This window comes from Anthonomus grandis, chromosome 17 (genome assembly GCF_022605725.1).
Source record: "Anthonomus grandis grandis chromosome 17, icAntGran1.3, whole genome shotgun sequence".
In the NCBI taxonomy this organism is placed as follows: Eukaryota; Metazoa; Arthropoda; class Insecta; order Coleoptera; family Curculionidae; genus Anthonomus; species Anthonomus grandis.
Genome location: NC_065562.1, coordinates 17,562,784 through 17,588,039, shown reverse-complemented (window position 1 = coordinate 17,588,039; position 25,256 = coordinate 17,562,784). Strand labels below are relative to the sequence as shown.

Sequence of the window (25,256 nt, the reverse complement as noted above, 5' to 3'; positions counted from 1 at the left end):
TTTTATTTTGGGAATGCTAGTGCAATTTGGACGAGTCCAATAATAATCTCAACAGCTTCTAGTTATTACCCCATAAGCAAAACCAAGATGAGTGGGACAAAGATGGGTATATATCGACAGATGAATTTCTTCTAATAAGTTGATTCAGGTGATATTTGGAAGTGTCCAATAATCCTAAAGTCTACTAAGCAATTGTTTAAGGATGGGTGTATGTAGCTTAAGCAATTCCAGTGAAATTTGCTTCTTTGTACCATTTATAATGAGTGGGATAAAGATTGACATTGATAGGTCCATAAATTCTTGCTGATATATTAAGTGTTCAAGTCAAACTTGGACGTGTGTACCATGAGGAGAACAAAGATGGATAAATCAGTTCAATCATTCCATGGATGGGAAATTTTGGATGCAACTAACGTGTTCTATAATGAGCAAAAGAAAGATGGCTATATATAATATTATAGGTCAGTTCTAGAGCCATATATTCTCATAGAGCATGGAGTCAGTGCAACAAAGATGGGTATCTATTGCTGGATAAAATCGAGGGGAATTTAAGGATATCGGAAGAAAAAACAGTAATTTTTTTAGAATTTTTATTAATTAATAATAAATATCTACAAAATGTTATGGGGTGACCATACGACCCTTCAAGCGTACACAATTTTAAGGCAAGAATAATGATTTATCACATATATAATAATCCCCGTAAACTGGACTAAAACTACCCTTTTTTAAACTTAAGGAATAAAATGCTTATCGTAAGAAAAATGACGATCCATAGTCCTATGGAGAGGAACCCATAGTAGACCACTGGTACCCGAAGACTCCATCCGCGAGCAATGATACACCTGCGCAAAAATAATTAAATTATCATTTATCAATTGGGGGGGTTATAGATACCAAACCTTAAGCTCTCTGTCGCTTGGGTCAAAGGCAAAAAGTCCGAAATCCACTTCAAATAAGGGCTCATCGCCTCGATAGGCCAAATAATCCCGCAGAGCATCACTATGGGCAAAAAACTACCCAAAGCCATATAAGTAGCGGAACGTTCGTTCTCGCAGCAAACTGCCACGACAAAACCTGCAAGACATTCACTTTAGGGTGAAATTAGGCCATTTTTAACCCTCGAACATACCGAAACACATCCCACATAGTCCTGACATGATAGTCAAGGCAAAGAGTAAGGTGTAGTCACCGTTTTGGGTCAAACGGAAGATCGGGAATGCGGCTATCAGGACCATGCTGGTTTGCCCGAACATCACCACGAATTGGGTGATCACTTGGGAGAACAGCATCTCGGTACCGGTGATCCCGTTTACCAGGGAACGTTCCAGGATGCCCTCGTTACGTTCCAGGAGCATCGCGCCTGATGTTAGGGCCACCGCCATGAAAAAGATTATCCTGGAAAATGGTTAAAAGAGTTGGGAACTTATTTCCTTCTTTCACAGTGGCAGATTCAAGGGAAATTTTGATAAGTGTGATTGGTAGATCAGAGACTTTCACAGGATATTAGGACAGATCAAGAGGAATTTAAACCAATATTATGAGATAGGTAATGAGTGGAACAAATATGGAGTGTTTGGGAAGTATTGGACTTCCATTTAGATTATTACCAAGTGGAATTTGGAGGTGTCCAAACTCCTCAACTTTTACAGTGAGTGGAACAATGATGCAAGATTTTAGTTCCACAGATTCTTACGGAGATCTGCTGTATATAAGCAATTCAAGAAAAAAGAAAAATCTACGTTAAGGATTAGGAGGTAGAGAGGAAATGAAAACAGATATATGAGAAGAAAAGGGTAATACTGAACAAAAAGAAGAAGGAGAACAGACGATGCTTGTAAAGGCCGAGAAATGTTTTTTCAATTTTATATTAAGGAATAAAGAGAGAGAGAATGAGAAGACTTAAATAAAGAACAAAGACAAGAATATGAAAGACAATTCTCATGATGGTGAAAAATAGCAGTCATTAGAAAATAAAAGAAGAGAGATAAATAAAGAACAAAGCAAAGGAAGAAGATAAGGAAAAGGGACGCCTGTAAGTATCCAAAAATTTCCTTCCTAATTTTACTTCAGCAAGAAGAGAAGGATGAGAAGACTTGTAGTGGGGTACGAGGAGAACAAGGACAGGAATAAAAGAACTACCGTTCCAGGTACAAAATAGACTGGAATAAAATGAAGAATGAAACGTCTGTGAAGCATAAGAAATTATTTCAAAAAAATGGAAAAAATTGAAAAGATATTTGAAATTCCTGGAAAAAATAAGAATTTCTTGGATTAAATTAAAAAAATATATGAAAGGTGTGACTGCAGAAGCCTGGAAGAAATAAAAAATTACGTAAATTTCCTGGAAAGTCTAATTACAGTGTTATAATTCCTTTTATTTTTTATCGAATTAATTCCAAATTAAATTCTTTAATTTTTTATTATTTGAAATTAAAAAAAATTAAATTCCTCTAATGAGTTGAAAAATCACGTTAAACGTCTGGAAAAAGTTAAAAAACTTCGTGAATTTCTTGAAAAATGACGTGGAATTAAATTAAAAATTACGTGACACGCCTGGACTCTGGCATACATTTATTAGTTCAGGAAACTGGAAAAAAATTCCTGAAATTTCTGGAATAAAATAAAAAGTTACCGCAAACGTATGGAGAACTTGTTTGCAAAAATCCAGAAGAATATTTCAAATACCTGAAGAAATAACGTGAATTTATTGGAATAAAATTAAAAAACTACGTGAAAGACTTGGAATAAAACGAACAGTTACGTGAAACACTTAGACTCGGGAAGATACTAATCCAGGAAAATAGAAATAAATTCCTAAAAAACGTTTGGAATTATACGTCAGTGTCCTGGAATAAAACGAAAATATTACAAAAAATTGCTGAAATAAAAATGTGTAAATTTCCTGGAAAAATTATGAAGAATGCCTGTACTCACGACAACTGAAACAAACATTTAAATTTCCGGGAAGCACAAAAAATGATATTTCTGGAATCAAATGAAAAAATATCGTAGAATTCCTGGACTCATAATTCCAGGAGCCTGGAGAAAATGAAAAATTATCTGAAATTCACGGAAAATATAAAAAATTACGTCAATTTCCTAAAATCAAATTAAAAATTACGTAAAACGTCCGAACTTTGCGAATGACCAGAAAATTTAAAAAAATCCTGAAAAACATCAGAGTTCACGTCAATTTCCTGGAATAAAATGAAAAAAATGTGGAAATTCCTGGAATAAAACGAAAAATTACGCCTAGAAAACTGGAAAAAATATTTAAGTTTCCGAAAACCATAAAAAACGGTGTTTCAGGAGTAAAATAAAATGTTTGCCAGACATAAGAATTTAATTTGAAAAAAATGAAAAGTCCTGGAAAAAATTTAAAATTTCCTGAATTACATTGAAAAATCAGGTCCGGAAGATATGACTGCAAAACCTGAGAAAAATAAAAATTACGTCAAAATCCTGGAAAAAAGGAAAAACTACTTCAATCACTCTTGGAATCGAATTAAAAATTATGTAAAATGCCAAAACTCTGTAAGACATTTCACAGTAACGACGTCAATCTTCTGGAATAATTTATTACGTGAAATTTCTGGAACAAAAATTAAAAATTCCATAAAACGCTTGGACTCTGAAAGACACCATTGCAGAACATTAAAATTAAAATTGAAACGCCTCAACAACATGAAAAATTAAGTGAAATTGGATCCTGTGACGTCAATCGTTTGGAAGGCACGATTCCAGAAGTATGGAATAATTTGGTTTTAAATTCCTAGATAACATGGATTTTTTATAAGAAATAATGTAGGACAAGAACGTGAAAAAATGGCCTGTACGTACCCCTAGTTTTATTTTTCTTTTTTAATTTTTTACAAAAAATCTAAAGGTTTACGACCAAAACGGTTAATATAAAAATTGTTGGGAATAGTAAGGGCTATTTGTAGAAAAATAAATTTTGCTTTTATTTTCGATACAGTGGAAGAAAATCGCGAAAAACCTCAGAGTCAGTCATAAGCAATTTTTTCAAAATCTGCCAGAAAAACATGAAAATTTACGTTCATTTATTTTTCGTGACGTCAATCGTTTGGAAAAAATGGTTCCAGAACATGGAATAATTTGATTTGAAATTCCCGGAAGACATGAAAAAAATATCTAGAAAAATGCAGGACAAATACGTGAAAGAACGGACCGAGAAGGTACGTACCCCTAGTTTTACTTTTTTTAGAGTAATTTTAATTTTTTACAAAAAATCTAAAGGTTTAAGACCAAAACGGTTAATATAAAAATTGTTGGGAATAGTAAGGGCTATTTGTAGAAAAAGAAAATTTGCTTTTATTTTCGATACAGTGGGAGAAAATCGCGAAAGACCTCAGAGTCAGTCATAAGCAATTTTTTCAAAATCTGCCGAAAAATATCGTTTTTAAATTTTTACAATCGTTACTCGATTCAAACATAAATCCATATATTTTCCATAACGTGAAACAATTAAGTGCAATTCCTGGAACAAAACGACAAATTACGTGAAACGCCTGGACTCTGGAAGACACTGTTCTTAGAAAAACATGACAATTTACGTTAAATTAGTTCCCATGACGTAAATCGTTTGGAAGAAATGGTTCCAGAACATGGAATAATTTGATTTGAAATTCCCGGAACACATGAAAAAAAAATCTCGAAAAATGCAGGACAAATACGTGAAAGAACGGACCGAGAAGGTACGTACCCCTAGTTTTATTTTTTTTAGAGTTATTTCGATTTTTTACAAAAAATCTAAAGGTTTAGGACCAAAACGGTTAATATAAAAATTGTTGGGAATAGTAAGGGCTATTTGTAGAAAAAGAAAATTTGCTTTTATTTTCGATACAGTGGGAGAAAATCGCGAAAAACCTCAGAGTCAGTCATAAACAATTTTTTCAAAATCTGCGAAAAAATATCGTTTTAAAATTTTTACAATCGTTACTCGATTCAGACATAAATCCATATATTTTCCATAACGTGAAACAATTACGTGCAATTCCTGGAACAAAACGACAAATTACGTGAAACGCCTGGACTCTGGAAGACACTGTTCCTAGAAAAGCATGGGAATTTACGTTAAATTGGTTCCCGTGACGTCAATCGTTTGGAAAAATGGTTCCAGAACATGGAATAATTTAATTTGAAATTTCCGGAAGACATGAAAAAAAAAATCTCGAAAAATGCAGGACAAATACGTGAAAGAACGGACCGAGAAGGTACGTACCCCTAGTTTTACTTTTTTTAGAGTAATTTTAATTTTTTACAAAAAATCTAAAGGCTTACGACCAAAATGGTTAATATAAAATTTGTTAGGAATAGTAAGGGCTATTTGTAGAAAAAGAAATTTTGCTTGTATTTTCGATACAGTGGGAGAAAATCGCGAGAAACCTCAGAGTCAGTCATAAGCAATTTTTTCAAAATCTGCACAAAAATATCGTTTTTAAATTTTTACAATCGTTACTCGATTCAAACATAAATCCATATATTTTCCATAACGTGAAACAATTAAGTGCAATTCCTTGAACAAAACGACAAATTACGTGAAACGCCTGGACTCTGGAAGACACTGTTCCTAGAAAAACATGAAAATTTACGTTAAATTAGTTCGCGTGACGTCAATCGTTTGGAAAAAATGGTTCCAGAACATGGAATAATTTGATTTGAAAGTCCCGGAAGACATGGAAAAAAAAATAATGAAAAATGCAGGACAAATACGTGAAAAAACGGACCGAGAAGGTACGTACCCCTAGTTTAATTTTTTTTAAAGTGATTTTAATTTTTTACAAAAAATCTAAAGGTTTACGACCAAAATGGTTAATATAAAAATTGTTGGGAATAGTAAAGGCTATTTGTAGAAAAAGAAATTCTGCTTTTATTTTCGATACAGTGGGAGAAAATCGCGAAAAACCTCAGAGTCAGTCATAAGCAATTTTTTCAAAATCTGCCGAAAAATATCGTTTTTAAATTTTTACAATCGTTACTCGATTCAAACATAAATCCATATATTTTCCATAACGTGAAACAATTACGTGCAATTCCTGGAACAACACGACAAATTACGTGAAACGCCTGGACTCTGGAAGACACTGTTCCTAGAAAAACATGAAAATTTACGTTAAATTGGTTCCCGTGACGTCAATCGTTTGGAAAAAATGGTTCCAGAACATGGAATATTTTGATTTGAAATTCCCGGAACACATGAAAAAAAAATCTCGAAAAATGCAGGACAAATACGTGAAAGAACGGACCGAGAAGGTACGTACCCCTAGTTTTATTTTTTTTAGAGTTATTTCGATTTTTTACAAAAAATCTAAAGGTTTAGGACCAAAACGGTTAATATAAAAATTGTTGGGAATAGTAAGGGCTATTTGTAGAAAAAGAAAATTTGCTTTTATTTTCGATACAGTGGGAGAAAATCGCGAAAAACCTCAGAGTCAGTCATAAACAATTTTTTCAAAATCTGCGAAAAAATATCGTTTTAAAATTTTTACAATCGTTACTCGATTCAGACATAAATCCATATATTTTCCATAACGTGAAACAATTACGTGCAATTCCTGGAACAACACGACAAATTACGTGAAACGCCTGGACTCTGGAAGACACTGTTCCTAGAAAAACATGAAAATTTACGTTAAATTAGTTCGCGTGACGTCAATCGTTTGGAAAAAATGGTTCCAGAACATGGAATAATTTGATTTGAAATTCCCGGAACACATGAAAAAAAAATCTCGAAAAATGCAGGACAAATACGTGAAAGAACGGACCGAGAAGGTACGTACCCCTAGTTTTATTTTTTTTAGAGTTATTTCGATTTTTTACAAAAAATCTAAAGGTTTAGGACCAAAACGGTTAATATAAAAATTGTTGGGAATAGTAAGGGCTATTTGTAGAAAAAGAAATTTTGCTTTTATTTTCGATACAGTGGGAGAAAATCGCGAAAAACCTCAGAGTCAGTCATAAACAATTTTTTCAAAATCTGCGAAAAAATATCGTTTTAAAATTTTTACAATCGTTACTCGATTCAGACATAAATCCATATATTTTCCATAACGTGAAACAATTACGTGCAATTCCTGGAACAACACGACAAATTACGTGAAACGCCTGGACTCTGGAAGACACTGTTCCTAGAAAAACATGAAAATTTACGTTAAATTGGTTCCCGTGACGTCAATCGTTTGGAAAAAATGGTTCCAGAACATGGAATAATTTGATTTGAAATTCCCGGAAGACATGAAAGAAAAATCTTGAAAAATGCAGGACAAATACGTGAAAAAACGGACCGAGAAGGTATGTACCCCTAGTTTTATTTTTTTTAGAGTTATTTCGATTTTTTACAAAAAATCTAAAGGTTTAGGACCAAAATGGTTAATATAAAAATTGTTGGGAATAGTAAGGGCTATTTGTAGAAAAAGAAATTTTGCTTTTATTTCCGATACAGTGGGAGAAAATCGCGAAAAACCTCAGAGTCGGTCATAACCAATTTCCTTAAAATCTAGGAACAAAAAATGTTTTTAAATTAATATAATCGATACGCCATTTAAATATAAATTAAAAATTAGTCTATAATTATTGCCAAAAAACGACTAGGAAGACAGTCTCCATAATACTCACGTAAGAATCACACCAGGAGCAGCAAAATCCGTAAAATCAGGCTCACCATATCCATAAATAGGGCGTTCAAACTAAAAAAAAAAAAATCCCCATTAAAAAAAACACTCTTTAATTCAAATTCCCCCATTAAATACCTTAACGGGGATCCCGAAGACTTTGGGGTTAATATCGCACTCCCTCAAATAAGACTTCGCGTAATCCTGGATACCGTAGTACAGATCCCTTGTAAGGAACGTCGCGATGTTTTCGTCTGAAAAAATCACAATTTAATTAACCATAAAACCCTTTTTTTTTTCAAGTTTCTTACTCGACTTATCAGCGTATATGTCTATAAAGGTGTTATTTAGGTCCCATTCAGGTGTATCCTTTCCATTCTCAATCCTGGACCTTAAAGCGTCGGAAAAGTTGTATGGGACCACCATCATTGCCCAGGAGTGTCCCTTTTCAACCGTTCTACGTGCCTCTCCCTCGGTCGCGTAATATTTCTACAAGAAAACAACCCTTTAGGGCCCAAATTATTTTTAAAACTACAATTACTTACCAGTATTATAGAATAATTATGCACTACGTAGTCCAAGAAGTTACAACTGAGATAAGTGGCATTACACCCGGGTTTATATTGGCACCGTTCCATTGGATAGTTGATTTCGTTATTGACGACTGAAACGGCGATATTTTTGGGATCGTGTCCGACCGAGAGGCAAAACAGGACCATCTGGGCCACAGGTAAACCTGGAATTAATTAATAATGTTCAATTTATTAGTCTAGCTTGATCGGATCCAGAGGTATTGGTTCAAAAGTACTGGCAAGTTTAAATGGTAATTTTAAGGGCTTTTTTAATGGAGTTTTGTTGATGATCTACTGTTCTTTGATTTTTGGTTCAGATGATCATAATAGGTAAGGACATATGAGCCTTCTAGTGTAGCTGTCTCTTTAAAAACGCTGCTATTTCAGTGTTTGTTGCTTAAACTGCTTTAAAGCCTAATAAATATTTGTAGGGAATATTCTTCAGAGCATTATGCTTTTTGTTTGATGAGAATAGCCCAATTAGTTTTTGAGATATCCAGCAGTAAATTCAGAATGTTATTTCATCCATTTAAGTGCCTGTAATAAATATTTAACTACCCTTAAATGTCGTCCAGGCAGTCATTTTAAGTACCTGGAAGAAGGACAGTAAATAGGGCACTTATTCAAGTCACTTCAAATAAGAAGACAATTAGTCCAGGCTCTTAAAATGTTTCTTCCAGGCACTTAAGCCAAAGGGGGTTTACAGTAAGACACCTATTTCAAGCACTTAAGTTATTTTAAGCATTCAAATGCCTGGAAGTCTGAAATTAATCGCTATTTTCCAGAAAATGCTTAAACGCTGAAACAATATAAATTAAGTGCTTTAAATACCTATAAAAGCCTGAGGAACAAATTGCCATTAATCCAAGACCTTAAAATAAGTGTCTAATTAATTCAAGGCTTTCAGAAATTAATTTTAGCACTTGAAACTTACTTCTAGGTAACCTAAAAGTTTGAGGAACTTGAGACAAATGACTACTTAATTCAAACACCAGGACTAAGTGACTTAAGTGCCTGGACTAAAATTTTGATTAGTCCAGGAGCCTGGAATAAGTGTCTCATTACTAAACAAAGCTTTTTCCAGGATTTAACTCTCAAGTGACTTTGCTATGTTCATTTTGCATATTTAAGGGTCATTTCAGAATTTTATTCCAGGAACTTAAGTGTCTGGAACTATATTTTTAGAACTCTTAATTCTCTTCCAGGTATTTGACAATGGGCCTAAAATAATTGTTCAATAGTTCTTAAGCCCCTTCCAGGTCTTTTGAGGTTATTTAAATAAGATATCCAGATCCAGAAAATAATTTCAGAATCTCATTGATTTGTGACATATGATTGTCAAGAATAACCTTTAAGAACTGTATTTTCTCAAACCTTTTGATTCTATTCCTTGATTTCACAAAGGCATTTGATTGCATGGGAAATTGATGTTCTACAAAGCAAACTTTTGAAGTGAACAGTCACTTAGAAAGTCTTTGGAACTTGACACATAAAAGGGCTGATATTTCTGAAATTTTTAGTCAAACTGGCCTAAAGCTACAACGAAATTTCTAAAGAATATTCCTTAGAATATTCTGCTTTTTGTTTGATAAGAATAGTCCAATTACTTTTTGAGATATTGGGCTTTGAAGTGAGTAGTCACCTAGAAGGTCCTAGTGAACAGTAACCAAGAAATATAAATAGAAACTAAGCACCTAAAAGGGCCGATATTTCTGAAATTTCTTGTCAAACTCCCTTAAACATTAAACAAAATGTGTAAAGAATATTCCTCAGAATATTCTGCTTTTTGTTTGATAAGAATAGCCGAATTACTTTTTGAGATATTGGGCTTTGAAGTGAGTAGTCACCTAGAAGGTCCTAGTGAACAGTAACCACCAAAAAATAGAAACTAAGCACCTAAAAGAGCAGATATTTCTAAAATTTCTTGTCAAACTGCCTTAAACATTAAAGAAAATGTGTAAAGAATATTCCTTAGAATATTTTGTTTTTTATTTGATAAAAATAGCCCAATGAGTTTTTGAGATATTGGGTCTTGAAGTGAGCGGTCACCTAGAACATCAAACAAGGTCTTTGGACACCACTATCTAAAAAGGATTATATGTCCAAAATTTTTATTTAAACTGCGTAAAACTTTTAACAAAATTTATAAAGGATATTCCTTAGAATATCATTCTTTTTATTTGATGAGAATAGCATAACTCGTTTTTGAGTTATTGACCTGTAAAGTGGGTGGTCACCTAGAAGGTCCTTGAACACTTAAAACGACAGATATTTTCGAAATTTTTGGTCAAACTGCCTTAAACTTTAAATAAAATTTTTAAAGAATATTCCTTAGAATATTTTTCTTTTTGTTTAATGAGAATAGTCCAATTAGTTTTCGAGATATTGGGCTTTGAAGTGATTGGTAAACTAAAAAATCAAACATAGTCCTTGGACACTGATACCTAAAGAGTCTGATATTTTTCCTAAGAGTCTCTTTAATAAGAATAGTTCAACTAGTTTCTAAGATCCTAGACCTTAAAGTGAGTGGTGCTCTTGAAGATGAAATTTTATACTTGGACACTAAATAGACCGATTCAAACAACTCTTATAGAGAATACACTTTAGAATATTCTGCTTTTTGCTTCATAAGAACATCCTCATTGGTTCTTTGGATAATCAAGAATATTCCTCATAAATCAATTTATTCGATTCACTCACCTACGATAAAAGCCATCACCGGAATATTCCGCCACATCCACAAAAAGTTCTTCCAAATCAACGCTTTCATATGCGAGGGTTTGATAACCTTCAAATATTCCGTCCAATGGACATCGGGCTCGTCATCGGGTGGCACCTCGGACACGATCGTTTCCACCGTAGCATCTGGCGCAATTGACACCCGTCCTATAAAGAAAAAAATCGATTTTTTTTCCAGAAGATTTGCTCATCCAAAAATCCCTTACTGGCCGTCCGACTGGACGTGGAAATGTTGTCGCCAAACTCCCCGGATATTTCGCCGACTTCGTCATCCAGGACGGCGGCCTCGTTAACCGCACCCGCAGGAATCGGGATCGAATCGGTAACGCCATGGAGGATACTCGATCTACGTCGCTTTCCCATATTCTGGATGACGCTCAATTTCAGAAATACGTCCTCGAGACTCTCGGCACCAAATTGGGTGATCAGTTGCTCCGGTGACTCTTCTGCTAAGAAATATCCACCGCGCATCAACCCAATCTAAAAAAAGACAGTGTGTGTTGCACTAATATGAATCACCCGTTTTTTATATTTTTGTAGATAATTAAATTAATAAATCGGTGCACCACTGGGTCGTTTGTACACGCCCCCCGCTGTACTTCTGAACGAGCTTTAGCCAATCAAAACGCGTAGGAGGCGGGGCCGACATAGGCGTGCCATATTTATTAGGAGTAATTATTTGTTTACCAAATGGGCCTGTCTGGTTTCGTCAATATAATGGGTGGTGATAATGACGGTTTTCCTTCCGTGCTTCGTGATCTCCACCAAATGGTTCCAGATGTTTTGCCGCAACAGCGGATCGACCCCAACGGTGGGTTCATCCAGGATCAATAGTTCTGGATCGTGCACCAGGGCTGCCGCTAGTGACACCCTCCTCTGTTGCCCCCCACTTAAATTCTTCACTTGTCTATCAAAAAAAAAATGAACGGGGTTACCTGAGGGAACGTTTGGGATCTTTTAACTTTACCTGTCCGCGTCTGGTAGCATCAGGAGGTTAACGAGGAACTCCAGTTTGGCGTCCACCTGTTGGCTGGACATTTCGGCGATCCAGCCGAAGTATTTTAGGGTTTCGCGGATCGAGAATTCGCCATAGAGGGCGATTTCCTGCAAGGGAAAAACGGAATTAACAACCGAACCCGATAGTGCTGGAATCTTAATAGATTTTAAGCATTTATTGGAAGAAACACTTCTGGAATTCCACTAGAAAATCGACTTGGAATCGGAACTTAGATCTACAAATTGATTTGAGGCTCTGGATGTGCTGGATTGGGCCACGTAAGAAGGTTTTCATCCAGAATTAAATTAAAATAATTATAATATAGGAATTATAAGATAGTAATAAAAAAACTAGAATTAGATTTCAGACTCTCAGTGCTGCCTGAATAGGATAACCTTTGAACGTTTTTCTCGGATCTAAGGCTTACTTACTACATTTTTTACAACTTTGCTGTAGTCAGTTAGATAATAACCATTAAGTTAATTATCCTTGTTTAAAGGTAATTTAATTTAAATGTAGAGTGTAAAAAAACCTATTATACTTCCCAAGTAATTAATCACTCTCTGTAATTATATGTGCACTTGTTAAATTAATTTTTTTGTTGGATATAGGTGAGAAAAAAAAACTACTTCAGAGGAACGATTTATATATTTTGGTCGACGTTTTGATCCCTATGAAAACGTCCTCAGGCTATAAAAGATACACAAATATAGATAGATTCTGGCACACAGTAAAAATAATAATTAATGCTCAATTAAAAGTAGGTTTTCTTATCTAAAAATGTCAAAGATGATGGTAATAATTTTTTAATTTTTTTTTTAACCTTTCGTACAAAAATGGTCATAAGTTTAGTGAAAGTTTCACCAAACCGTTAAAAAAAGTTGTTCAAGTTGAATGTTAACCTGGAGAAACTTTTACAAGCGGTCAAAGATGATAGTAAACATTTTTCCATTTTTTTGGACCTTCAGTACAAAAATGTTCATAACTTTGGCAAAAATTATTCAAATTTACTCAATGTTTCATGAGACCATTAAGAAAACTTCACTTTTTATTAAAAAATTAATTTCGAATTGGTTACTTAACTAAAAAACTTTTTACAGGCCATTAAAATTGATAATAACGATTTTCTTATTTTTTTGAACCTTCAGTACTAAAATGTTCATAACTTTGGCAAAAATTACTCAAATTTATTCAAAGTTTCACTAAACCGTTAAGAAAACTTCACACTTCTTTAAAAAAAATATTTCAAGTTCATAGTTTATCTGAAGAATTTTTTACAGACCGTCAAAGATGATAGTAACTATTTTTCCATTTTTTTTTCGACCTTCAGTACAAAAACCTGCATAGCTTCGGCAAAAATTGTTTAAATCTACTCAAAGTTTCACCAAACTATTAAGAAAACTTTACTTTTCCACAAAAAATATATTTTAAGCTGCAAGTTTAACTGTAAAATTTTTTACAAGCCATCAAACTTGATGATAACGATTTTTCAATTTTCAACCTTCTTAACTTAAGAGTATTCTTAACTCATTTCTAGGAGGTAAATCTAACTGAGTTTTAACCTTTTTTTATCCATAAATATTCTAAAGTAATTCCAGGATTTTATTCCAGGCACTAGAAAGCCTGGAATAATTCTTTCACTACTCATTCGCATTTGATTTACTTGTAGTGCCTGGAATAATCCTCTGAGTACTCTTTAAGTTATTTGAAGGTAATCTGAATAAGTTTTATTTTTTTTTTTAATTTTAAATCTTCTAATGTAATTCCAGGATTTTATTCCAGGCTTTCTAGTGCCATATTGTGAATAATTTTAATTTTTTTAAATTTTTAAATCTTCTAAAGTAATTCCAGAATTTTATTCCAGGCGCTGGAAAGCCTGGAATAATTCTTTTACCACTCATAAGTCTCTCACTAGCATTTGATTTACTTGTAGAGCCTGGAATAATCCTGTGAGTCCTTTAAGTTATTTATGTATTGTAAGGTAATCTGACTAACTTTTAATTTTGTTTTTAAATTTTAAATCTTCTAAAGTAATTCCAGGATTTTATTCCAGGCACTGAAAAGCCTGGAATATTTCTTTTACTACTCATAAGTCTCTCACTAGCGTTTGATTTAGTTGTAGAGCCTGGAAGAATCCTCTGAGTCCTTTAAGTTATTTAAAGGTAATCTGACTAAGTTTTAATTTTTTTTCTTAAATTTTAAATCCTCTAAAGTAATTCCAGGATTATATTCCAGGCACTGGAAAGCCTGGAATAATTCTTTTACTACTCATAAGTCTCTCACTAGCGTTTGATTTACTTGTAGTGCCTGGAATAATCCTCTGGGTACTCTTAAAGTCTTTTGAAGGTAATCTGGCTAAGTTTTATTTTTTTTTAAATTTTAAATCTTCTAATGTAATTCCAGGATTTTATTCCAGGCATTGGAAAGCCTGGAATAATTCTTTTACTACTCATAAGTCTCTCACTAGCGTTTGATTTACTTGCAGTGCCTGGAATAATCCTCTGAGTACTCTTTAAGTTATTTGAAGGTAATCTGAGTTTTAATTTTTTTTTTAAGTTTAAATCTTCTAAAGTAATTCCAGGATTATATTCCAGGCATTGGAAAGCCTGGAGTAATTCTTTTAATACTCATTACTAGCGTTAAATCTGAAGGAAAAAATAGTTACCATCATTAACGGTTGATGGCAACCATTCTAGTACTAAAATAACCATAACTTTGGCAAAAATTATTCAAATTTACTCAAAGTTTCATCAAACCGTTAAGAAAACTTCACTTTACTTAAAAAAATTATCTTCAAGTTAATGGTTCAAATAAAGAACTTTTTACAGGCCGTCAAAGATGATAACGATTTTTCAAGTAACCATTTTTCCATTTTTTTTGGACCTTTTGTACAAAAACGTTCATAACTTCGTAAAAAATTGTTCAATTTTACTGAAGGTTTCCCCAGATCTTTAAGAAAACTTCACTTTTTATTAGAAAATTTATTTCGAGTTGGTGACTTAACTGAGAAACTTTTTACAGGCCATCAAATTGGTGATGACAATTTTTTTTATGTTTTTGGACCTTCAGTACTAAAATGTTCATAACTTCGGCAAAAATGGTTGAAATTTAGTCAAAGTTTCACCAAACCATTAAGAAAACTTCACTTTACTTTAAAAAATATACTTCAAGCCAATGGTTTAAATAAAGAACTTTTTACAGGCTGTCAAAGATGATAGTAACAATTTTTCTATTTTTTTGGCCTTTTAGTACAAAAAAGTTCATAACTTCGTAAAAAATTGTTCAATTTTACTCAAAGTTTCACCAGACCGTTAGGAAAACTTCACTTTTCATTAAAAAATTAATTTCTAGTTGATGACTTAACTGAAAAACTTTTTACAGGCCATCAAATTGGTGATGACAATTTTTTTTATGTTTTTGGACCTTCAGTACTAAAATGTTCATAACTTTGGCAAAAATTGTTCAAATTTAGTGGAAGTTTCACCAAACCGTTAAGAAAACTTCAGTTTACTTAAAAAAATATATTTCAAGTTAATGGTTTAAATAAATAAGTTTTTACAGGCTGTCAAAGATGATAGTAACTATTTTTCCATTTTTTTGGACCTTCAGCACAAAAACGTTCATAACTTTGGAAAAAATTGTTCAATTTTACTCAAAGTTTCTCCAGATCTTTAAGAAAACTTTACTTTTTATTAAAAAATTCATTTCTAGTTGATGACTTAACTGAAAAACTTTCTACAGGCCATCAAAATTGATGATGACGATTTTTTAAATATTTTTGGACCTTCAGTACTAAAATGTTCATAACTTTGGCAAAAATTGTTCAAATATAGTCAAAGTTTCACCAAACCGTTAAGAAAACTTCAGTTTACTTTAAAAAATATACTTCAAGCCAATAGTTTAAATAAAGAACTTTTTACAAGCCGTCAAAGATGATAGTAACCGTTTTTTCCATTTTTTTGAACGTTCAGCACAAAAACGTTAATAACTTCGGCAAAAATTGTTCAATGTTACTCAAAAATTCACCAAATCGTTCAGAGAATTTCACTTTTTATTAAAAAATATATTTCAAAACTGAGAACTATTCAATGTGTTGAGAAAAACATCAATTTAATTGATAATAATGCCATAGACGTATCATTTGAAAAAAGCGAATTAAATGATCAATGCATGTTTTTTGAAGTTCACTCACTCTAATGAAGCCGGAGCAAATAGGTGAAGAAACATTAACCTAAACCAATGACCTTAAAACATTAAAATTAAAATGATTAGTTTATAAGACAAACTTTAAGAACAATTCCTTTAACACCACATTCCTGGTCTGTTGGAATACTTGCAAACACAGAAATAACATCCATCAGTGATACTAAGACATAATTTGGTGATAAATGAATATCTTGACACAAAGAGAGTTATCTATAAATTTTATAAAGTAATTGTAATTATGGTTTTTCTACACTCTAAAAAAGCTACCTTACCTGGGGCATATAACCGATCCTGGGTCCAGGCACCCCACTCCCTCTAGATCCCGGTTTACCCCCCAACACCCAAATCTCGCCGGCGTTCAGTCTTTTACGCCCCACGATACAGTTGAGCAGGGTGGTTTTGCCGCACCCGCTAGCACCCAACAAGCCGTAAATGCACCCCTTCGGCACCGTCATGTTCAACCCTTCCAGGATGACGTTGGGGTGGTCTTTGGTGCCGTATCTCTTGTACGCCCTTCGCACGCATACGGCATTCGATCTTCTCGTTTGCAGGGTGGACTGTTGGGATTTTAAGTGGCGTCTGCGCAGCTCTAGTTCGGTAGGACCTTCTGTCATGGCTGTAGACAATAATAAAGTCTTTATTTGTACAATTTTTACAATTTAACAAGCTTGATTTATTGTATAAATGATCGCTATAATTCGGCTTATTAAAACCTTTAGTCGGCAGGTTAAATTAACCTTCAACTGATTAAAGGATTGTCAATTATTCTAAAGAGTGATCATCTAACAGGTTTTAAAAAAATGCGTATAACTTTGATCATATTTAGAAATTTATGGGCAATTATAAAAAAATATAGAAAGTGAATCAAACGCATTAAGGTTATGCATAACTTTTCTTATTTTTGGATACTAAAAGTCAATCAAAGTAATTGAAAATAAATTATAAAAAGGTAAATCATATGCATTTAAGTTATGCATAATTTTTCTTCATATATTTTAACCTAATGTAGTTAAAATGCACTCATTTTTTTTCAGGCTTTCTTTATAGACTTATTTGTAAAACCCTTATACCTAATTTTTTTTACATTATATTACTTTTTTTTTCATATATCTATATACTCAATTAAGGGTCGTTATTAAGGAGATTTGTTAATTAAATTCACAAGAGTAAAATTCCGTCATCTAATTTTTTTTGTAGGCAAATATATTCGTTAAATTTCCATTCAATTATTTTGTTAAAATTATGATTAAATAGAGGCAATTCCTAATTTATTATACTCGCCTAAGGAATTCATTAATGGGAAAATTTAATTGCAATTTTATTCGTTAAGCAAGTAATTGTTTTAATGAAAATTAATTCATCTAATATATGCAAATTTATTTACAATAATATTATAAAAAGGTGAATTACGTTCATTTAACTTATGCCTATTTTACCATTATCCTTAATGCATCCATATTTTGTCCTTTATACTTTATTTTCTATATGTTATATTAATTTTTTTGCATTATTATTTATTAAAATTATGCCTAATTAAGGGTCATTTTTCAAAAGTTTTATTCGTTAAATGCACCTCAGGCATCATTTAAATTTAATTAATTTCGTAAATTTATTCGTCAATTCTTCAATTTATTTCATATCCTTGTCCATATTTGTTAAACTACCATTATTCATTAACTTATATTAAATTTTTGAATTAATTCATGTCCAATTAACTTGGATTATTTTCTGGTGGATTTATTCATATAATTTCTTATTTTTATAAATATCTATTTGTTAGATGAGTAATTTATTTATTTATTTTTATAGGAATGTATTAATAATTAATTAATTTGATACATGAACATTTATTGGCAATAAAAGGAATATAAAAAAGTAATTAACGCCCATTTAAGTTATGCCTACTTTTCGATTTAATCACTATCCTTATAAATCTTAAAATTGATCGAGAAATAAAAACCTCGACTGCCTGGAATAAGTAAAAAAAAAATGTTGAGTCATTTTGTGTTTATTCCAGGCAGTTGATCATGAAATAAATATCTTAACTGCCTGAAATAAATCACAAAGAGTGTTAAGTTATTTTGCTTTTAATCCAGGCAGTTCAGATTTTTATTTCATGATCAATTACCTGGAATAAACACAAAATGACTCAACATTCTTTTTTTATTTATTCCAGGCAGTTGAGATTTTTATTGCATGATCAACTGTTATTTATTCCAGGCAGTTGAGATTTTTATTTCATGATCAACTGTTATTTATTCCAGGCAGTTAAGATTTTTATTTCGTGATTAACTGCCTGGAATAAACACAAAATGACTCAAAATTTTTTTCTTATTTATTCCAGGAAGTTGAGATTTTTATTTTATAATCAACTGCCTGGAATAAATACAAAATGACTCAAGATTCTTTATTATTTATTCCAGGCAGTTAAGATTTTTATTTCATGATCAACTGCCTGAAATAAACACAAAATGACTCAACATTCTTTATTATTTATTCCAGGCAGTTGAGATTTTTATTCCATGATCACGTGCCTGAAATAGCTACAAAACGGCTCAACATTCTTTGTTATTTATTCCAGGCAGTTGAGGTTTTTTATTTCATGATCAACTGCCTGTAATAAACACAAAATGACTCAACATTCTTTATTATTTATTCCAGGCAGTTGAGATTTTTATTTTATGATCAACTGCCTGGAATAAACACAAAATGACTCAAGATTCCTTATTATTTATACTAGGCAGTTGAGATTTTTATTTCATGATCAAATGTTATTTATTCCAGGCAGTTAAGATTTTTATTTCGTGATTAACTGCTTGGAATAAACAGAAAATGACTCAACATTCTTTGTTATTTATTCTAGTCAGTTGAGATTTCTATTTCATGATCAACTGCCTGGAATAAATACAAAAATGATTTAACATTCTTTATTATTTATTATAGGCAGTTGAGATTTTTATTTCATGATCAACTGCCTGGAATAAACACGTAATGACTCATTTTAATTATTTATTAATTTTTATAGGAATATATTAATAATTAATTAATTTGATATATGAATACTTATTATTTATATTTAGACAATAAAAGGAATATAAAAAAGTGATTAACGCCCATTTAAGTTATGCCTACTTTTCGATTTAATCACTATCCTTATAAATCTTAAAATTGATCGAGAAATAAAAACCTCGACTGCCTGGAATAAGTAAAAAAAAAATGTTGAGTCATTTTGTGTTTATTCCAGGCAGTTGATCATGAAATAAATATCTTAACTGCCTGAAATAAATCACAAAGAGTGTTAAGTTATTTTGCTTTTAATCCAGGCAGTTCAGATTTTTATTTCATGATCAATTACCTGGAATAAACACAAAATGACTCAACATTCTTTTTTTATTTATTCCAGGCAGTTGAGATTTTTATTGCATGATCAACTGTTATTTATTCCAGGCAGTTGAGATTTTTATTTCATGATCAACTGTTATTTATTCCAGGCAGTTAAGATTTTTATTTCGTGATTAACTGCCTGGAATAAACACAAAATGACTCAAAATTTTTTTCTTATTTATTCCAGGAAGTTGAGATTTTTATTTTATAATCAACTGCCTGGAATAAATACAAAATGACTCAAGATTCTTTATTATTTATTCCAGGCAGTTAAGATTTTTATTTCATGATCAACTGCCTGAAATAAACACAAAATGACTCAACATTCTTTATTATTTATTCCAGGCAGTTGAGATTTTTATTCCATGATCACGTGCCTGAAATAGCTACAAAACGGCTCAACATTCTTTGTTATTTATTCCAGGCAGTTGAGGTTTTTTATTTCATGATCAACTGCCTGTAATAAACACAAAATGACTCAACATTCTTTATTATTTATTCCAGGCAGTTGAGATTTTTATTTTATGATCAACTGCCTGGAATAAACACAAAATGACTCAAGATTCCTTATTATTTATACTAGGCAGTTGAGATTTTTATTTCATGATCAAATGTTATTTATTCCAGGCAGTTAAGATTTTTATTTCGTGATTAACTGCTTGGAATAAACAGAAAATGACTCAACATTCTTTGTTATTTATTCTAGTCAGTTGAGATTTCTATTTCATGATCAACTGCCTGGAATAAATACAAAAATGATTTAACATTCTTTATTATTTATTATAGGCAGTTGAGATTTTTATTTCATGATCAACTGCCTGGAATAAACACGTAATGACTCATTTTAATTATTTATTAATTTTTATAGGAATATATTAATAATTAATTAATTTGATATATGAATACTTATTATTTATATTTAGACAATAAAAGGAATATAAAAAAGTGATTAACGCCCATTTAAGTTATGCCTACTTTTCGATTTAATCACTATCCTTATAAATCTTAAAATTGATCGTGAAATAAAAACCTCAACTGCCTGGAATAAATTATCAAGAATGTTGTGTCATTTTGTGTTTATTCCAGGCAGTTGATCATGGAATAAAAATCTCACGTGCCTGGAATAAATAACAAAGAATGTTGAGTCATTATGTGTTTATTCCAGGCAGTTGATCGTGAAATAAAAAACTGAACTGCCAGGAATAAATAACAATTGATCATGAAATAAAAATCTCAACTGCCTGGAATAAATAATAAAGAATGTTGAGTCATTTTGTGTTTATTACAGACAGTTGATCGTGAAATAAAAATCTCAACTGCCTGGAATAAATAACAGTTGATCATGAAATAAAAATCTAAACTGCCTGGAATAAATAACAAAATAATGTTGAGTCATTTTGTGTTTATTACAGGCAGTTGATCGTGAAATAAAAATCTCAACTGCCTGAAATAAATAACAGTTGATCATGAAATAAAAATCTCAACTGCCTGGAATAAATAACAGTTGATCATGAAATAAAAATCTGAACTTCCTGGAATAAATAAGAAAAAATTTTGAGTGATTTTGTGTTTATTTCAGGCAGTTGATCATGAAATAAAAAACCTCAACTGCCTGGAATAAATAAAAAAAGAATGTTGAGTCATTTTGTGTTTATTCCAGGCAGTTGATCATAAAATAAAAATCTCAACTGCCTGGAATAAATAACAGTTGATCATAAAATAAAAATCTGAACTGCCTGGAATAAATAATAGAGAATGTTGAGTCATTTTGTGTTTATTACAGGCAGTTGATCATGAAATAAATATCTGAACTGCCTGGAATAAATAACAAAGAATGTTAAGTCATTTTGTGTTTATTCCATGCAGTTGATCAAGAAATAAAAATCTCAACTACCTGGAATAAATAACAGTTGATCATGAAATAAAAATCTCAACTGCCTGGAATAAATAACAAAAGAATGTTGAGTCATTTTGTATTTATTCCAGGCAGTTGATCATGAAATAAAAATCTTAACTGCCTGGAATAAATACAGTTGATCATAATCTCAACTGCCTGAAATAAATAATAAAGAATCTTGAGTCATTTTGTGTTTATTCTAGGCAGTTGATCAAGAAATAAAAAACCTCAACTGCCTGGAATAAACAATAAAGAATGTTGAGTAATTTTGTGTTTATTCCAGGCAGTTAATCATGAAATAAAAATCTCAACTGCCTGGAATAAATAACAAAGAATGTTGAGTCAGTTTGTTTTTATTCCAGGTAGTTGATCAAGAAATAAAAAACTTTAACTGTCTGGAATAAACACAAAATGACTTAATATTGTTTGTTATTTATTCCAGGCAGTTGAGATTTTTATTTCATGATCAACTGTTATTAATTCAAGTAGTTGAGATTTTTATTTCATGATCAACTGCCTGGAATAAATACAAAATGACTCAACATTCTTTTGTTATTTATTCCAGACAGTTGAGATTTTTATTTTATGATCAACTGCCTGAAATAAACTTGAGAGAAAGAAAGAATGTTGAGTCATTTTGTGTTTATTTCAGGTAGTTGATCAAGAAATAAAAAACTTTAACTGCCTGGAATAAATAACAGTTGATCATAAAATAAAAATCTTAACTTCCTGGAATAAATAACAAAGAATGTTGAGTCGTTTTGTAGCTATTCCAGGCAGGTAATCATGGAATAAAAATTTCAACTGCCTGGAATAAATAACAAAGAATGTTGAGTCATTTTGTGTTTATTCCAGGCAGTTAATCACGAAATAAAAAATAACTGCCTGGAATAAATAACAGTTGATCATGAAATAAATATCTTAACTACCTGGAATAAATAGCAGTTGATTATGAAATAAAAATCTCAACTTCCTGGAATAAATAATAAAAAATGTTGAGTCATTTTGTGTTTATTCCAAGCAGTTGATCGTGAAATAAAAATCTCAACTGCCTGGAATAAATAAGAGAGGTCCTTCCAGAACATCATCAACTATAAGTTTGTTCTTTTGTGGATTGTAAATTAACACACAAATAATTGAAATTCGTGTAAAATTAATGAAAATTTGAAATTTTTATTTCCAAACATTCTCAAAAATACAAAAAAAATGTTAAACCACGGATGTTTAAAATATGTTATAAAAAATGTCAAAAACCAAACAATCAACTTTTAAGGTTCCAAAACTACTTCAAGGGTTGCTACACACAAAAAAAATAGTTATTTTTGAAAAAATCATTTACCTTCATCACCTTTATAAAGATTTTCCAAAAAAAATGTTTATTTTCCTTATAATATATTATACCTAAATCCGAAAAACCCTTTTAAAAATGGAAATAAATAAACTCATTTTTTAATTATTTTTTCCCAACTAACAGACATGGTTTCATCGAAATTCCCAATCGAATAACTGTATTTCCAAAATCATTAAACTTTTTGAAAAATTGATCTTAACATATTGACATGGTACTCATTTCAATCTATTTTTTTATAAATAACTTAATGGTGAAATTAGTTTTTTGGTACCTTCACTCGTTTTTCCAAAATAAAAAAAAACAAACAATGTTCCTGGTTTTTAGATTATCACTAAATTGGTTGAGTTTAAACATTTTTAAAACAAAAAAAAAACTCCTTCCCTACAGGTAATATTATATAGGGTTCATGCCTCTTTAAATAATTAATAACCGAACGCTTCCCTCCATCGATTTACACATACATAATAGACATAAATAAAGCAGCATCGACTTTTGATCAATTACAAAACCTACAGGTGTTTTTTTAGGTAATACAAGCGTAGATATATATACCGGGCCTCAATGTCATTTACATAATATTCATCCGAGTCAAGCATGTATGTATTTCTGCGAATAAATTATGTGCTTATTACATATACCTTATGGTCGGTTCTACTTAATCGGAAAAATTTCGACTTCGACCTTTTAAACCCATATAACACACCCAAGGTCTCCTAATAATCATTAATTAATAGAATTTGTGACAAAAACCACGTTATTTTGTCACGATCATAATTATTGAAAAAAAGAGATGTATAAGACAAGGATAAATTATCATAGGAAAAAAACACTGTTGTTCATTTTGTTTTTCTATGGTAACCTAAAAAACGTTTAATTAAGTCCACCATAATGTCAATCAAATTGTATAAACTGTTGTCGATATTGTCGTGTGTGCATGTTCAGTCCACTAACATATTAAACCACTTATAAATAAAAAAAACACGCTATTAAGCAATTTCGAAATTAGATGGTAGGTTTGTATTATATTAATAAGGATCTCAGAAAGGTTAGCTCATAAACCAACAAACCGTATCACACAAATGTTGCGTTATAAGTAGCATTTTCTAAAATTAAGCCATGCATCTCTTCTTTAACGAACATCAACGCATTTATTACATAAGACGAATACGTCTTTTGCAATCTATGTTGAATTTTTGTGGATCAAGGCCGTAGGTTGTACCTTAAGTTCATTGATCAGTGGAAAATCTCGAGATGAACTTTTACTTTTTTGTTTATGCCATTAAAACAACGCCATCCTAAGTTATTTTTAATGACCATGTACAGGACCTGTTTTGACGACTCATTTATTTGTCTTGGAAAGTAATAAATTAACAAGGCTGTTGTTGTTCTTCATTTATTTAAATATGCATGAATGTTTTTTTTGGGGAATTATTATGAATAAATTGATGGTCAAATAAAAATTTCAATTTTTTTGGTATAAGGGTCATGAAACTGGAAGGTGTGAAAAAACGATTTTTTTTTGACTTTGTAACAAATTTCAATTTACATTTAAAAAGAGCTATAATTGACGAAATTTTCCATGATTCATAGTAGAGTCACAATAATAAGGAAAGAGATCAGGTGCCATAAGATTCCATGTATTAGGATTGTTCAGACGGATCTACAAATGAAATAGAAACTGTCACATTATCAGTGAAACACGTTTTCTTCCAATACATAATTTTTTTATTCCTAAATTGACTACTGGAATATTGAGTCAGAAATTAATTATAGTAAAAACTCAATAAACGACTTTTGATTCACTCTTCTCTTTCTGAGAGGCATAAAGCATGGACGATCGCAATTAAATGCTGTTGATCGTCTTTAGAAAGCATGAACAGATAAGAAAAAAATTACTTCAACATGATCCAGGACGTGAGTCAGAAACTAAATGCGGTAGAAACTCAGAAACTCCACTTTTTGGCCAAATGCTTCATCTGAGAGCCATGAATCTTAAAGGATCGAAATCAAATGCTGTTTATCATTTATAAGGAACTTCGATGCATAATAAAATTAACATTTCAAGTTAATGCAGGGCGTGAGTTAGAAATTACATATGCGGTAGAGAATTAAACTCCACTTTGTACCATGAAAAGAACCACAGCAAAAAATGTACCTATAAACTCCCAAATATAAAAAAAAACTGACATAAACTTACCTAAAGCTTCACTCAACTCTACAATATTAAAAAATAAATAAATAAACAATCGACGCTTGTAGCGTCCAAAAAACCGTCGCGACGCCTAAAGTTTTAACGCGTCAAGACGCGTCTGTTATTCGACTGAACTAAACCGGAGGGTGAACATGAGCGAGGGAATCACTCGCTATCAGTTAAAATTTCTGACCATTGAGCGTCGTTTTTACGACGTTTTTGCGTCGATTGACCGGTGGTGCAACTTCCCAAGAAATGCCATTCGCCTTGAGAATGACGTCGGTA

At 31.7% G+C, this 25,256-nt stretch overlaps 1 protein-coding gene across 1 annotated transcript; it reads right to left on the bottom strand.

The window, feature by feature from the left end:
- Positions 1 to 573: 573 nt before the first annotated feature.
- LOC126746088 (ABC transporter G family member 20) lies at positions 574 to 25,166 on the bottom strand. The gene is made up of 13 exons (XM_050454193.1): positions 24,978 to 25,166; positions 16,421 to 16,764; positions 11,913 to 12,049; positions 11,633 to 11,852; positions 11,152 to 11,425; positions 10,907 to 11,092; positions 8,180 to 8,370; positions 7,946 to 8,123; positions 7,773 to 7,888; positions 7,639 to 7,709; positions 1,133 to 1,398; positions 903 to 1,077; positions 574 to 845 (listed from the first exon to the last, which is right to left on the bottom strand). The coding sequence occupies exons 2-13, from the start codon at positions 16,760 to 16,762 to the stop codon at positions 719 to 721; spliced, it is 2,283 nt and encodes a 760-aa protein (XP_050310150.1). The 5' UTR covers positions 16,763 to 16,764; positions 24,978 to 25,166; the 3' UTR covers positions 574 to 718.
- Between the last annotated feature and the right edge of the window lie 90 nt (positions 25,167 to 25,256).

Coding starts and splice junctions, on each gene's coding strand:
- LOC126746088 (XM_050454193.1), bottom strand. CDS start 16,762: ATGACAGAAGGTCCTACCGAACTAGAGCTGCGCAGACGCCACTTAAAA. Junction 11,853..11,912: donor ATGCTACCAGACGCGGACAG/GTAAAGTTAAAA, acceptor TTTTTTTGATAG/ACAAGTGAAGAATTTAAGTG. Junction 1,399..7,638: donor GCTCCTGGTGTGATTCTTAC/GTGAGTATTATG, acceptor ACCATTTTCCAG/GATAATCTTTTTCATGGCGG.